General features: G+C 40.6%; 1 protein-coding gene across 1 annotated transcript in view; it reads left to right on the forward strand.

The window, feature by feature from the left end:
* The window catches only part of skic3 (SKI3 subunit of superkiller complex), a 183,377-nt gene that overhangs the window by 77,264 nt on the left and 92,789 nt on the right, over window positions 1–13,324 (forward strand). Inside the window, exons 14-18 of the mRNA XM_073066275.1 lie at window positions 880–1,006; window positions 2,940–3,119; window positions 3,683–3,807; window positions 6,920–7,173; window positions 9,589–9,691. Of these exons, the coding sequence (XP_072922376.1) occupies window positions 880–1,006; window positions 2,940–3,119; window positions 3,683–3,807; window positions 6,920–7,173; window positions 9,589–9,691 (789 nt within the window). The remainder of the gene's footprint in view (window positions 1–879; window positions 1,007–2,939; window positions 3,120–3,682; window positions 3,808–6,919; window positions 7,174–9,588; window positions 9,692–13,324) is intronic.

The following is a 13,324-nucleotide window of genomic DNA, read 5'->3' on the forward strand; positions in this document are numbered from 1 at the left end:
GGATATTGATGGTTTCACAAAGCTCATTGAGAGCCAGGTTGGTATCGCCCTCTGGTGGGATGTACACAGCTGTAATAATAACAGACGTGAATTCTCTTAGCAGCCAGAAAGGTCTGCATAGCAGCAAAAGGTACTCCAGATCCGGGGAGTAAAAGGATTTGAAAGTCTGTGCACTACCTGGGTCGCACCAAGCATTTTTCATTATGAAACATACTCTCCTGCCTTTACTTTTCCCAGAAAGATCTTTAGACCTGTCTACTCAGAGCACAGAGAACCCAACTGGTTCGATGGCTTGCTCTGGTACTTCCTCCGATAACCAGGTTTCGATAAAGCATAAGATGTTCCATTGCTTTGTTTCCCGTTGGTAGGAGATTCTGAATCTCTGCTCACACAATTTGTAGTCCAGGGACTGTACATTGGCCAGGAGTATGCTAGGGAGCGGCAGCTGATTTGCGTGCCGTCTTAACCGAACCAAGATGCCAGCTCTTCTTCCTTGCCTCTGGCGACGCTGCCTGGTAATACCGGTGTTTACAATGGTCTTATTGTCTTTTGGTCTAAATTCAGTTAAAAATAATATAGTTCCAATAATAAATAAAAGGTTTGCTTTTGTGCAATAAAACACCAGCAACTTGTAATTCGAGGCAAGACAAAGCTGACTTCCTGACATAATGCTGCCACCAGAATGGTTGGTCTGATCCTTCTGTTGCAGTTTGACCTGGAGGCTAGAGGAAGTGAAATGAACTGCTTAACAAAATTGCCCAGAGATTTTACAATGTCATTGTTCTTTCCTATAACATAAGTCTTTGCCTTTTCTATCAACCTAGTTACTTCCTCTTTAGAAGAAAAAGTCAGATAACAATTGAACATGTATCCTTACAGTTTCCGGAAAGCTCTGAAAATCAAAGCAGACTGTGGAGATTATTACTTCTACCTTGGACTGACTTTCTGGTTCATGGGAGAGGAGACGAGAAAAGATAAAACTAAAACTGCTACACATTTATTAAAGGTTTGTGAGAAGATGATTAACATTACTCTTAGAACTTTCATATTTTCATAGGGTTCTGCTTATTTACTGTTCTTTAAATGAAATTACAGAATCTAGCCCTTGCATACCATATACAGGTGCTCAGACAGACAGACATACTTTATTGATCCCGAGGGAAATTGGGTTTCGTTACAGTCGCACCAACCAAGTATAGTGTAGAAATATAGCAATATAAAACCATAAATAATTAAATAATAAGTAAAATTATTCCAAGTGGAAAGAAGTCCAGGACCAGCCTATTGGCTCAGGGTGTCTGACACTCCGAGGGAGGAGTTGTAAAGTTTGATGGCCACAGGCAGGAATGACTTCCTATGATGCTCAGTGTTGCATCTTGGTGGAATGAGTCTTTGGCTGAATGTACTCCTGTGCCTAACCAGTACATTATGGAGTGGATGGGAGACATTGTCCAAGATGGCATGCAACTTGGACAGCATCCCCTTTCAGACACCACCGTCAGAGAGTCCAGTTCCACTCCCACAACATCACTGGCCTTACGAATGAGTTTGTTGATTCTGTTGGTGTCTGCTACCCTCAGCCTGCTGCCCCAGCGCACAGCAGTAAACATGATAGCACTGACCACCACAGACTCGTAGATCCTGCTTTTTCTGGCAGACAGCGTGCAAGTGCTCAGTGAAGCAGTTCCCGTCCTATGTCGGATCTCACCAATTATACTAGAGATCACACCGAGAGTGCCAAACACAGTAAATGACCCCAACAGATTCGCAGGTGAGTTGTCGTCTCACCTGGAAGGACTGTTTGGAGCCCTGAATGGTACTGAGGGATGAGGTGTAGGGGCAGTGCACTTGTTCCACTTGCAAGGGTAAGTGCCAGGAGGGAGATCAGTGGGGAGGGATGAATGGACAAGGGGGTCGCTTAGTGAGCGATCCCAGTGGAAAGCAGAAAGTTGGGGGGGGGGGGGGGGGAGGAGGAAATATGTGCTTGGTGGTGCGATCCTGTTGGAGATGGCGGAAGTTTCAGTGAATTATGTGCTGGACGCGGAGGCTGATGGGGTAGTAGGTGAGGAGAAGAGAAGCCCTATCATTGGTGGGGTGGTGGGAGGATGTGATTAAGGCAGCCATTATTGGAACTGTCTTTTTTCACTGATATTCCTTCTGCCCAGATTGTGATTTCTTTTGGGACATGTCATTGTTTTGTATTTTAGTGTTACGTTTAACTCTTCCGCTGCCTACTTGGAGAGAGCAGTGAAAGCACTGTGAGGTGTTTGATGGTGTTGTCTGCTTCAGCAGCTTTTTGCAAAAGCAGATGGAGACCCAGTCTGTGTGCAGGGTGGAAAATCAGTCTGAGATCTTCATTGAAGTAAGAACATTCCAAGTAGTACGCATATTCGAAAATCTGACATTGTAGACTGCCACGCTAGCAATATATCAATGTACTGGCATTTCCTTGATTCTGTTTTAAGGTGTTTAACGGTACCCAAATATGCTACAAATCCTATAAAATGGAAAGCGTAGAGTCATACAGCACTGAAATGGGCTTTTCTCCTCAACTGGTCAATGCAAACCACAATTCCCATCTAAGCCAGTCCCATTTGAGCAGTAGTTGCGTAGTGCCTAGTGTAATGCTATGACAGTGCCAGTAACCCAGATTCAATTCCGGCTGATATATGAAAGGAGTTTGTACGTTCTCCCTGTGGCTGCATGGGTTTCCTCTGGATGCCCGGATTTCCAAAGACATTGGGCTAGTAGATTAACTGGTTACATAAGTGTAATTGGGTGGTCCTGGCTTGATGGGCCAGAAGGGCCTGTTACCATGTTGTGTCTAAGATCAGTTGTCCGTGTAAACTGAGTGAAGTATTTATTTCAGTTTGTTTTGAGTTTCACTTCTGATTGAGGAAACTTACTTGTTCACTTAAGATTTTATTTTCCAACTGCAGGCTGCTAAGTTGGACCCATACAATGGAAAAATATTTCGCTATTTGGGCCACTACTATCAAGACGTAGTCAAAGATAAAAGCAGAGCCCGAGGCTGCTATAAAAAAGCCTTCGACCTCAACAACCGTGATGAAGAAGCAGGCGCTGCAGCTGTTGATCTTAGTGTTGAACTTGAAGATATGGTATCAAAACTTATTCTCCTTATTTTGTATTTTGAGAACATTTAAAGATTTGTCATTGAAGCCAAGATTAGAATTATGGTTCATTAAGTGTCAGTTTACTTATAGACTACTTCTTAGGGTGGCACTTCCATACATCACAGAGTAGTTATTCCTTTGTTAAAGGAGAACTCTGTTGGTCCAAATGATCTTTTAGCCTGCACTGTTTTGTGTACTATCAGGACACTGTGCCTGAATTGTATCTTACTGTAATTGTTTTAAGTGTCATTAAATATGTCCTGCCCATAGATGCCTAGTGGGTTGGATATAAAATTGGTATAACTCACTGAAAACATCACTTCAAATCAATGTGTATTTACTTCATTACTGTTTGTGTTAATTGCTAACCAGGTAAATATTAAATTCTGTCATCGGTAATCACAGAGTGATATGCCAAAAATTTAATTTGTAATGTTCTAAATTTGCCTTAAGTAGTTTTCCAAAGCTTAATAAGACAAACTTCTGGTTAATTAATGTGTATTAATTAGCAAACATTGAAACACATTTCAAATTGTCTTTTCCTACAGGAAACCGCTCTTACAGTTCTGAGAATAGTGACTGATCATTCGAGTGCTGGGACCGCAAAATGGGCTTGGCTCAGACGAGGACTTTATTACCTGAGAGTCAACCAGAATTCACAAGCTATTGCAGAGTAAGGGATGTTATTTGAGCACTACTGATTAGCAGTTTCATTTGAGAAGGTGCAAGGAAGTAAATGATGGGGTGTTCTTGGGGCTTTGGGGTGTGAAGACAGGTTGTACTTGAATCTGAGGGGGACCAATATTCTTGCAGGTATATTTACAAGAGCTGTTGGGAGTGGTTTAAACTAATATGGCAGGGGAATAGGAACCAGTTTGATGGAGCTGAGGATGAGCCAGCAGGTTTACAAGTAGATGATGGGTGTAACATGAATGTAAGGAAGGACAAGCCAATGATTGGGTACAAATGCAGACAGAGCAAAGAGTTAAATTGTACCACAGGTAAAATTCAAAAGGGCAAAGAATGCAGCACTGAAAGGTACTGCATTTAAATGCACATAGCATTTGGAATAAGCTGAACAAGCTCATGGCACAATTAGAGATTGGTTGGTATGACGTTGTGGGCATCACTGAATCGTGGCTGAAAGGAAACCATAGTTGGGAGCTTAACATCAAAGGATATACTTGTTATTGAAAGGACAGGCAGAAAGTCATAGGCGGTGGTCTGGCTTTGCTGATAAGAGATGGGATTACATCTTTGGACAGAGATGACATAGTGTCAGCGAATGTTAAACCTTTGTGGGTGGAGTTAAGAAACTGCAAGGGTAAAGAAAATCATTATGGGAATCATATATAGACATCTGAATAGTAGCCAAGATGTGGGGTTGAGATTGCAAAGGGAGCTGGAAAAGGCATGTAATACGGGTAATATCACAATTGTAATGGGGGACTTCAATATGTAAGGGAATTGGGAAATCAAGTTGGTGACGGATTGCAGGAGAGGGAATTTGCTATATACTTAGGAGATGGCGTTTTTGAGCAGTTGGTGCTTGCACTTACTTGGGGAAAGGTGAGCTTAGACTGGGTGTTGTGTAATAATATAGATCTTATTAGGGAGCTTAATGTAAAGGAACTCTTAGGAGGCAGTGATTGTAATATGATTGAATTCATACTGCAGTTTGAGAGGGAGAAGCATAAATCACATGTATCAGTATCACAGTGGAATAAAGCTTGCCTGGGTGGATTGCGGGGGATACTGGCGGGCATGACGGCAGAGGAGAGGTGGCTAAAGTTTCTGGGAATAGTTCACAAAGCGCAGGATAGATATTTCCCACAGAAGGAGAAGTTCTCAAATGCAGGGTTAGCCCATCGTGGTCAACAACGGAAGTTCAGGACTGCTTAAAATCTAAGGAAAGGGAATATAAGGTAGCAAAAGTGAGTGGGAAGATGGATGATGGGGAAGATTCTAAAATCCAACAAAAGGCAACTAAAAAAGCTGTAAGAAGGGAAAAGCTGAATTATGAGGGCAAACTAGCCCTTAAAATAAAGCAGTATACTGAAAGTTTTTTTCTGTTATGTTAAGTATAAAAGAGGGGTGAAAGTTGATAATTGGACCACTGAAATGTGCTGGTGAGTTAGTAATGGGGGACAAAGAAATGGCAGAAGAACTTAATAGGTATTTTGCATCAGTCTTCACTGTGGAAGACACTAACAGTATATCAGAGGTTTGTGAGTGTTAGGGAGCAAGAGTGAGTGCCATTACTATTACAAAGAAAAGAATGATAGGCAAACTCAAAGGTCTTAAAGTCGATAAGTCACCTGGACCAGATAGACTACATCCAAGAGTCCTGAGAGAGGTTGCTGAAGAGATAACAGATGCATTGGTCATGATCTTTCAAGAATCACTTGATTCTGGCATGGTCCCGGAGGACTGAAAAATTGCAAATGTCACTCCACTCTTTATGAAGAGGGGAAGGCAAAAGAAGGAAATTATACCTCAGTAGTTGGGAAAGTGTTGGAGTCTATTTTTAAGGATGAGGTTTTGGGGTACTTGGAGACTAATGATAAAATAAGTCAAAAGTCAGCATGGTTTCTGTAATGGGAAATCTTGCCTGACAAATCTGTTAGAGATCTTGGAGTTAGTTTCCTGATCGGTCAGAGCACCAAAGGATATGGCGAAAAGACAGGTGATTGGGGTTGAGTGGCGGATGGGATCAGCTGTAATGGAATGGTGGAGCGGACTCGATGGGCTGATTGACATAATTCTGCTCCTGTGTCTTATGGTCTAAGACGCAGAGACACAGATCTCGATTTGGTGTGATGGGGGCGCGGGGCGTTTAGTGTGTGAAGACTCAGAGGCAGGGATCTCGAAGCAGTATGATAGGTGGTTTTGGAATGTGAAAAGACAGTGTAATAGTTCTTGAGTCAATATGATGGAGGGTTTAGGGCTTTGTGGTTTGAAGGGGCAGCGTCACAGATCTAGAGTCGGTGCACTTGGTGAAAAGAAAATGAGCGGTGGAAGATGAAAGCAGCTGAATGCTTGGTCTTTTGTGCTTTGGACAGTTATTAGGAAATTATTGGGAGGATCAGAAATAATGTTTAAGGTAGTTAAATTATACTTTTTCTCTTTGGCATTAAAAAAAACGGTTGTTGCATACACTACTTTCAGAATTTAGACTTCTAAAACCATTTGATGGAAAAATGAATATCTAAATTTAAATGTTTTGACTTACTAAGTAATCTATTGTTTTTAATATTATTATGTTTAATCTTTTTATGTTTTTATTTTCCATGTTTGCATTTTATCCCATTATAAAGTACTTCGAACTACATTGTATGAAAAATGCTGCATAAACACAGTAAATTATTATTATTGATAATAGTTCTACAGATCTTGTATGTGGAATATTTGTTTTTGGCATAAAACCTACCCAGTAAAATTATTCCCTACACAATTGAGGGATTGAAATATTGAAGCCAGAAGGAAATCACTTCAAGCAGACAAGCACAGTGATAAAAACATAAAATGCTGGCAGAACTCAGCAGGCCAGACAGCATCTATGGGAGGAGGTAGTGACGACATTTCGAGTCGAAATGTCGTCACTACCTCCTCCTATAGATGCTGTCTGGCCTGCTGAGTTCTGCCAGCATTTTGTGTTTTTATTTATTTCCAGCATCTGCAGATTCACTCGTGTTGCCTTTGAAAGCACAGTGATAGTTTTGTCTTGAAATTTATTGTATTATATTGAAGTTTATAGCTAAGTTAACGTCCATTTTTATTTTAAGCTTGCAAGCAGCTTTGAGAGCAGACCCAAAAGATGCCAATTGCTGGGAATGTTTAGGAGAGGCTTATCTCAGCCGAGGAGGTTATACAGCTGCTTTAAAAGCCTTCACAAAAGCCAATGAACTCAATCCAAATGCTGTCTACAACATTTACAAGATAGCAGCCATCAAACAGATCATTGGCAAGTATGCTGATGCAGTCACAGAGTATAAACAAATAGTTCAAAATTCGGAAAACTATGTGCCAGCCCTCAAAGGTAGGTTTTCAAAAATTTTCCTTCTTAACAATCTTGGAATGCACATTGGCCAATTTCTTTTTTAATGAGTGTTCTGAAATTAAAAATTGTGTTCTGAATTACCTGTTTCTTGAGTTCTACAAATGTCCTAAGAAGTTCAAAAGGACATAAATGATATACATGTGCAGTTTAGTCTTGATTATGGCAAATAGCATAATTGGTCAATGCAGCCACACTCAACAGTTATTTGTACACTGTGTTTTATAGGATTGTTTTTATATTTTTGCTTTTTGTTTTTTACGCTGCATCATATCTGGAGTAACAATCATTTAATTCTCGTTTACACTCGTGTATTGATGAATGACAATAAACAATCTTGAATCAGAGCAGAATTATTATTATGAGCTGTAATCCACTCTCAGTGAACTTTCATCAAAATTTCAAAGACTAATTCACTGGTGTCACTAACCAGCATATAAAGTTAAACAGATTGATACCAGTATTGTGATTTTTTTTTAAAGCATAACATTCCAACTAACATGTTTTTCAGTGCAAGGTCAAATGATGATATACAGCACTGCAACTGTCCAAACCATCACAATTTAAAGATTTTAAATCTGTGCTTTCAAGAGTTGTTTTATGTTATAAAAGTCTGATGTTCCTAACCATTGATGCCACCGATATATATATTATCTTTGCTATATAGCATAATAGAAAGGATAAAAAAACAGAGCAGGTGTGTCTAGAGGATGGACATGGGGCAGGGCAAAGCTGAAGGACTCTCTGGAGAAGGGTATGTGTGTACCATCTGGGCTGTTGTAGATTGAGCATCAACATGTGAAGGAATATGAATGAACATGTTCAAAACATTTCATTGGAGTAATATGGTTTTTAAAAAGTGAATGAATGAAGGGATTTCACATCTTTGAAAATGAGTAAATGTTGAGGCCTGGAGGAAATTGAGCCAGAGAAGCATGGGACAATTCAGTGATCCATTATGGTTTTTCAGTCTTTCCTAGTGATAAGAATGATGCCAGAGGTTAAGAGTATTGCTGACTTTAGAGTGTTATTTAAAACTGAGATAAATCAAATAATTGCAAGCAACTTCGTTTCACATTAATGGAGAAAAAGTGATTGGAATTCTCTGAAAGGATTAGTCTCAAATCATAATATTGACAAGCTTGGGTGAATTGGTAGCTGTCAACATAGATCTGTTAAAGGGGTTGTTACAGCTGACCAGTCTGAATGTAACAAGGTGGTCAGTAAGGGTTGTGCATTTGATGTTTAGTCAGCCTTTTGACAAGTTCTCACCTGGCAGTTTGGTCATAAAAGACAAAAAAAAATGTGCAATCCTTTAGGAAATGGAAAATCGCAGCCCACATCCACTTTCTGACTTGTGAGTTAGAGACAAACAGCTTCTATAGCCGACAGAGCTAATGATCAGGTCTTGTTCAGGAATGTTTTGGGAAACACACCAGCAGAAGCCGTGACAATGGAAGATGAGATGTTTTAGGCCTGCAGTCAGCCCCTCTACATCCTGACTCGGGAAGTATGAGGATGGGGAGATTGCACTGGTAATTCTTGCAATTGAGTCAGAACAGTAAACTTTGGCACTTGAGCTGAAAAGAAAGCTTCTTTCAAATTCTTTACCAAGAATTAGTCCTGAGTATTGTTAAAGCTAATGGCTTTAACTTCCCAGCACGTAAGTGTAATTACAAAGCACAGTAATGCCTCCACTTCCTTAGGAGTTAGTGAAGATTTCAGCATGATATTTACATATTTGACAAACTTCTATAGATGTGTAGTGGAGAATATATTGACTGGCTGCATCACAGCCTGGTATGGAAACAGCAATGGCCTTTAATGGAAAAGCCTACAAAAAGTAGGACTCTTCATCTCACGTTCTTGATATTTATTGCTTGCTTATTTATTATTACTATTATTTCTCTCTTTTTGTATTTGCACAGTTTGTTATCTTCTGCACTCTGGTTGAGAATCCAAGATTTTGCAGTCTTCCATTGATTTTATTATAGTTATTGGTCTATGATAGATTTAGTGAGTATGCCCATAGGAAAATGATTCTCAGGGTTGTTTATGGTCACATACTTTGATAATAAATTTACTTTGAACTTTGAAAGCTTTTGGGCTGAGATGGGGAGAAGGAAGAAATATGTGCACTCTTCTGAGCGATACTTCTCTGATTCATAGTTACTCAGAATGAGGCAGGAGTCTCTTCATTTACTGAAAAACTTCACAGAAAAGTACAACTTGAAAGGCAAGAGAAAAAATGTAGACAACCCAATATTAATGTCATCTTTTTTTTCAAAATTCACTGCAAAATATACAAAGTTTTATCTTATTAGATAAAATGTAGTAGGATCCTCATTCCTCTCTTAAGGGTAAAAGCACATCCAATTTGCAGTTTTCCTTTTCTAGGATTAGGTGAATGCTATTTAATGATGTCCCGAAGTGCCCTCAGAGATTTCTTGGATGGACAAGCCTTGGATGCAGCTGAACAGGCGCTACGGTACTTAGCTGGGTGAGTAATGATAAAGCAAGGAGTTCAATGAACACAGCCACTTTCGAACTCACCTCTTTGAAAGCCTACTTGCCAAAAGTTAAGAGAAATTCAAGAAACCCTTCACACCAGTGGGGAAAATAGAATACTTTTATTAGTAAACTGGTATGTTTTTAGACCACAAGATCATAAGATGTAGGATCAGAATTAGGCTGTTTGGTCCATTGATTCTGCCATTTCATCATGGCTCAACAATTTTCCTCTCAACTCCAATCTCCTGCCTTTTCCCCGTATCCCTTCATGCCCTGACCAATCAAGAATCTATTAACCTCTGCCTTAAATATACATTAATGCTTGGCTTCCACAGTTGCCTGTGGCGAAGAATTTTTCAGATTCACCACACTCTGGCTAAATAAATTAATCTTCATCTCCATTCTAAAAAGGCACTCCTCTATTCTGAGGATGTGTCTTCTGGTTTTAGACACTCCCACCATAGGAAACATCCTCTCCACAGCCACTCTATCAAGGTCTTTCACCATTCAATAGGTTTCAATGAGGTCATTCCTCATTCTTCTGAATTCTAATGAATACAGGTCCAGAGCCATCAGTCATTCTTCATATCACAAGCCATTCAATCCTGGAATCATTTTCGTGAACCTCCTTTGAACCCTCTCCATGTGAGGCCTTATTACATGCTTGTTTTTATTTTCTAGTCCTCTTGAGATGAAGACGAACATTGCATTTGCCTTCCTCAGCACAGACTCAATCTACAAATTAACTTTTAGGCAATAAGACCTTACGAAGCAGGAGCAGAATCAGCCCAGCGAATCTCCTCCACCATTCCATCATGGCTGACCCCGGACCCCACTCAACCCCATACACCTGCCTTCTCGCCATATCCTTTGATTTCCTGACCCATCAGGAAACCATCAACTTTCACTTTCACTATACCTATGGAGTTGGCCTCCACTGCAGTCTGGAGCAGAGCATTCCACAGATTCAGTACTCTCTAGCTAAAAAAAAACCCTCTTACCCCTGTTCTAAAAGGTCGCTCCTCAATTTTGAGGCTGTGCCCTGTAGTTCTGGATACTCTAACTAGAGGAGTTGTCCTCTCCACATCCACCCTATCTAGTTCTTTCAACATTTGGTAGGTTTCAATGAGATCCTTCCACATTCTTCTAAATTCCAGTGAATACAGGCTCAAAGCTGTCAAACACTCTGCATATGTTAACCCCTTCATTCCTGGAATCATCCTCGTCAACCTCTTCTGGACTCTCTCCAATGACAACACATCCTTTCTGAGATATGGGGCCCAAAACTGTTGAGAATACTCTGACTAGTGCTTTATAAAGACTCAGCATTATATGCTTGCTTTTATTTTCTATTCCCCTTGAAATAAATGGTATAAATTTAATTATCTAAATCATTGACAAACAATGTGAGAAGTCCAACCGTATACTGACCCCTGAGGAACATCGCTAGTCACTGGCAGCCAACCAGAAAAGGTCCCCTTTATTCCCACTCATTGCCTCCTGCCTGTCAGCCATTCCTCTATCCATGCCTGTAGCTTTCCTGTAAAGCCATAGGATTTTATCTTGTTTAGCAGCCTCATTTATGGCACCTTATCAAATCCAGTCCACTGTTGACATCCACCGTTTCTCCTTTGTCCACTCTGCTTGTTACTTCCTCGAAGAACTCAACAGATTTGTCAGGCAAAATTTCCCTTTACAGAAACCATGCTGACTTTGACTTATTTTATCATTAGTCTCCAAGTACCTTGAGACTTCATCCTTAATAATGGACTCCAACAATTTCCTGGCCACTGAGGTTAGGCTAACTGGCCTATAATTTCCTTTCTTTTACCTTCTTCCCTTCTTAAAGAGTGGAGTGGCATTTGCAATCTTCCAGTCCTCCAGGACCGTGCTGTAATCAAGTGATTCTTGAAAGATTGTGATCTATGCATCTGTTATCTCATCAGCAACCTCTCAGGATTCTGGGACGTAGTCTACCTGGTTCAGGTGACTTGTCATCTTAAGACCTTTGAGTTTGCCTAGCACTTTTCCCCTTTGTAATACAATGGCATTCACTCCTGCTCTTGGACATTCACGGACCTTTGGCACACTTTTAGTGTCGTTCACAGTGAAGACTGATGCAAAGTACTCATTAAGTTTATCTGCCGTTTCTTTCTGCCCCATTACTACCTCAACAGCATCATTTTCCAGTGGTCCACTATCAACTTTAACCTCCCTTTTAGTCTTTATATAACTGAAAAGACTTTTGGTGTCCTGCTATATATTATTAGCTAGTTTTCCCTCATATTTCAGCGTTACCCTTCTTATAGCTTTTTAATTTGCCTTTTGTTTCGTTGGATTTCAGAATACGAATCAGGTGTATTATCACTGGCACATGACGTGAAATTTGTTAACTTAGCAGCAGCAGTTCAATGCCATACATAATCTAGCAGAGAGAGAAAAATAATAATAAATAAAATAAAACGTAATAAATAAACAAGTAAATCAATTATGTATATTGAATAGATTATTAAAAATATGTGCAAAAACAGAAATACTGTATATTAAAAAAGTGAGGTAGTGTCCAAAGCTTCAAAGTCCATTTAGGAATCGGATGGCAGAAGGGAAGAAGCTGTTCCTCAGTTGCTGAGTGTGTGCCTTCAGGCTTCTGTATCTCCTACCGGATGGTAACAGTGAGTGAGAAAAGTGCATGCCCTGGGTGCTGGAGGTCTTTAATAATGCCGCCTTTCTGAGACACTGCTTCCTAATGACGTCCTGGGTACTTTATCGGCTAGTGCCCAAGATGCAGCTGACTAGATTTACAACCTTCTGCAGCTTCTTTCGGCCCTGTGCAGTAGCCCCTCCATACCAGACAGTGATGCAGCCTGTCAGTATGCTCTCCACGGTACAACTATAGAAGTTTTGGAGTGTGTTTGTTGTCATGCCAAATCTCTTCAAACTCCTAATAAAGTGTAGCTGCTATCTTGCCTTCTTTATAACTACATCGATATGTTGGGACCAGGTTAGATCCTCAGAGATCTTGACACCTGGGATCTTGAAGCTGCTCACTCTCTCTACTTCTGATCCCTCTGTGAGGATTGGTACGTGTTCCTTTGTCTTACACTTCCTGAAGCCCACAATCAGCTCTTCTGTCTTACTGACATTGAGTGCCAGGTTGTTGCTGCGGCACCACTCCACTAGTTGGCATATCTCACTCCTGTACGCCCTCTCGTCACCACCTGAGATTCTACCAACAATGGTTGTATCGTCAGCAAATTTGTAGATGGTGTTTGAGCTATGCCTAGCCACACAGTTGTACATAAAGAGAGTAGAGCAGTGGGTTAAGCACACACCCCTGAGATGCGCCAGTGTTATTCGTCAGCGAAGAGGATATGTTATCACCAATCCACACAGACTGTGGTCTTCCAGTTAGGAAGTCGAGGATCCAATTACAGAGGGAGGTACAGAGGCCCAGGTTCTGCAACTTCTCAATTAGGATTGTGGGAATGATGGCATTAAATGCTGAGCTAAAGTCGATGAACAGTATCCTGACATAGGTGTTTGTGTTGTCTAGGTGGCCTGAAGCCATGTGAAGAGCCATGGAGATTGCGTCTGCCGTTGACCTATTGTGACGATAGGCAAA

This window comes from Hemitrygon akajei, chromosome 2 (genome assembly GCF_048418815.1).
Source record: "Hemitrygon akajei chromosome 2, sHemAka1.3, whole genome shotgun sequence".
Taxonomy (NCBI): Eukaryota; Metazoa; Chordata; class Chondrichthyes; order Myliobatiformes; family Dasyatidae; genus Hemitrygon; species Hemitrygon akajei.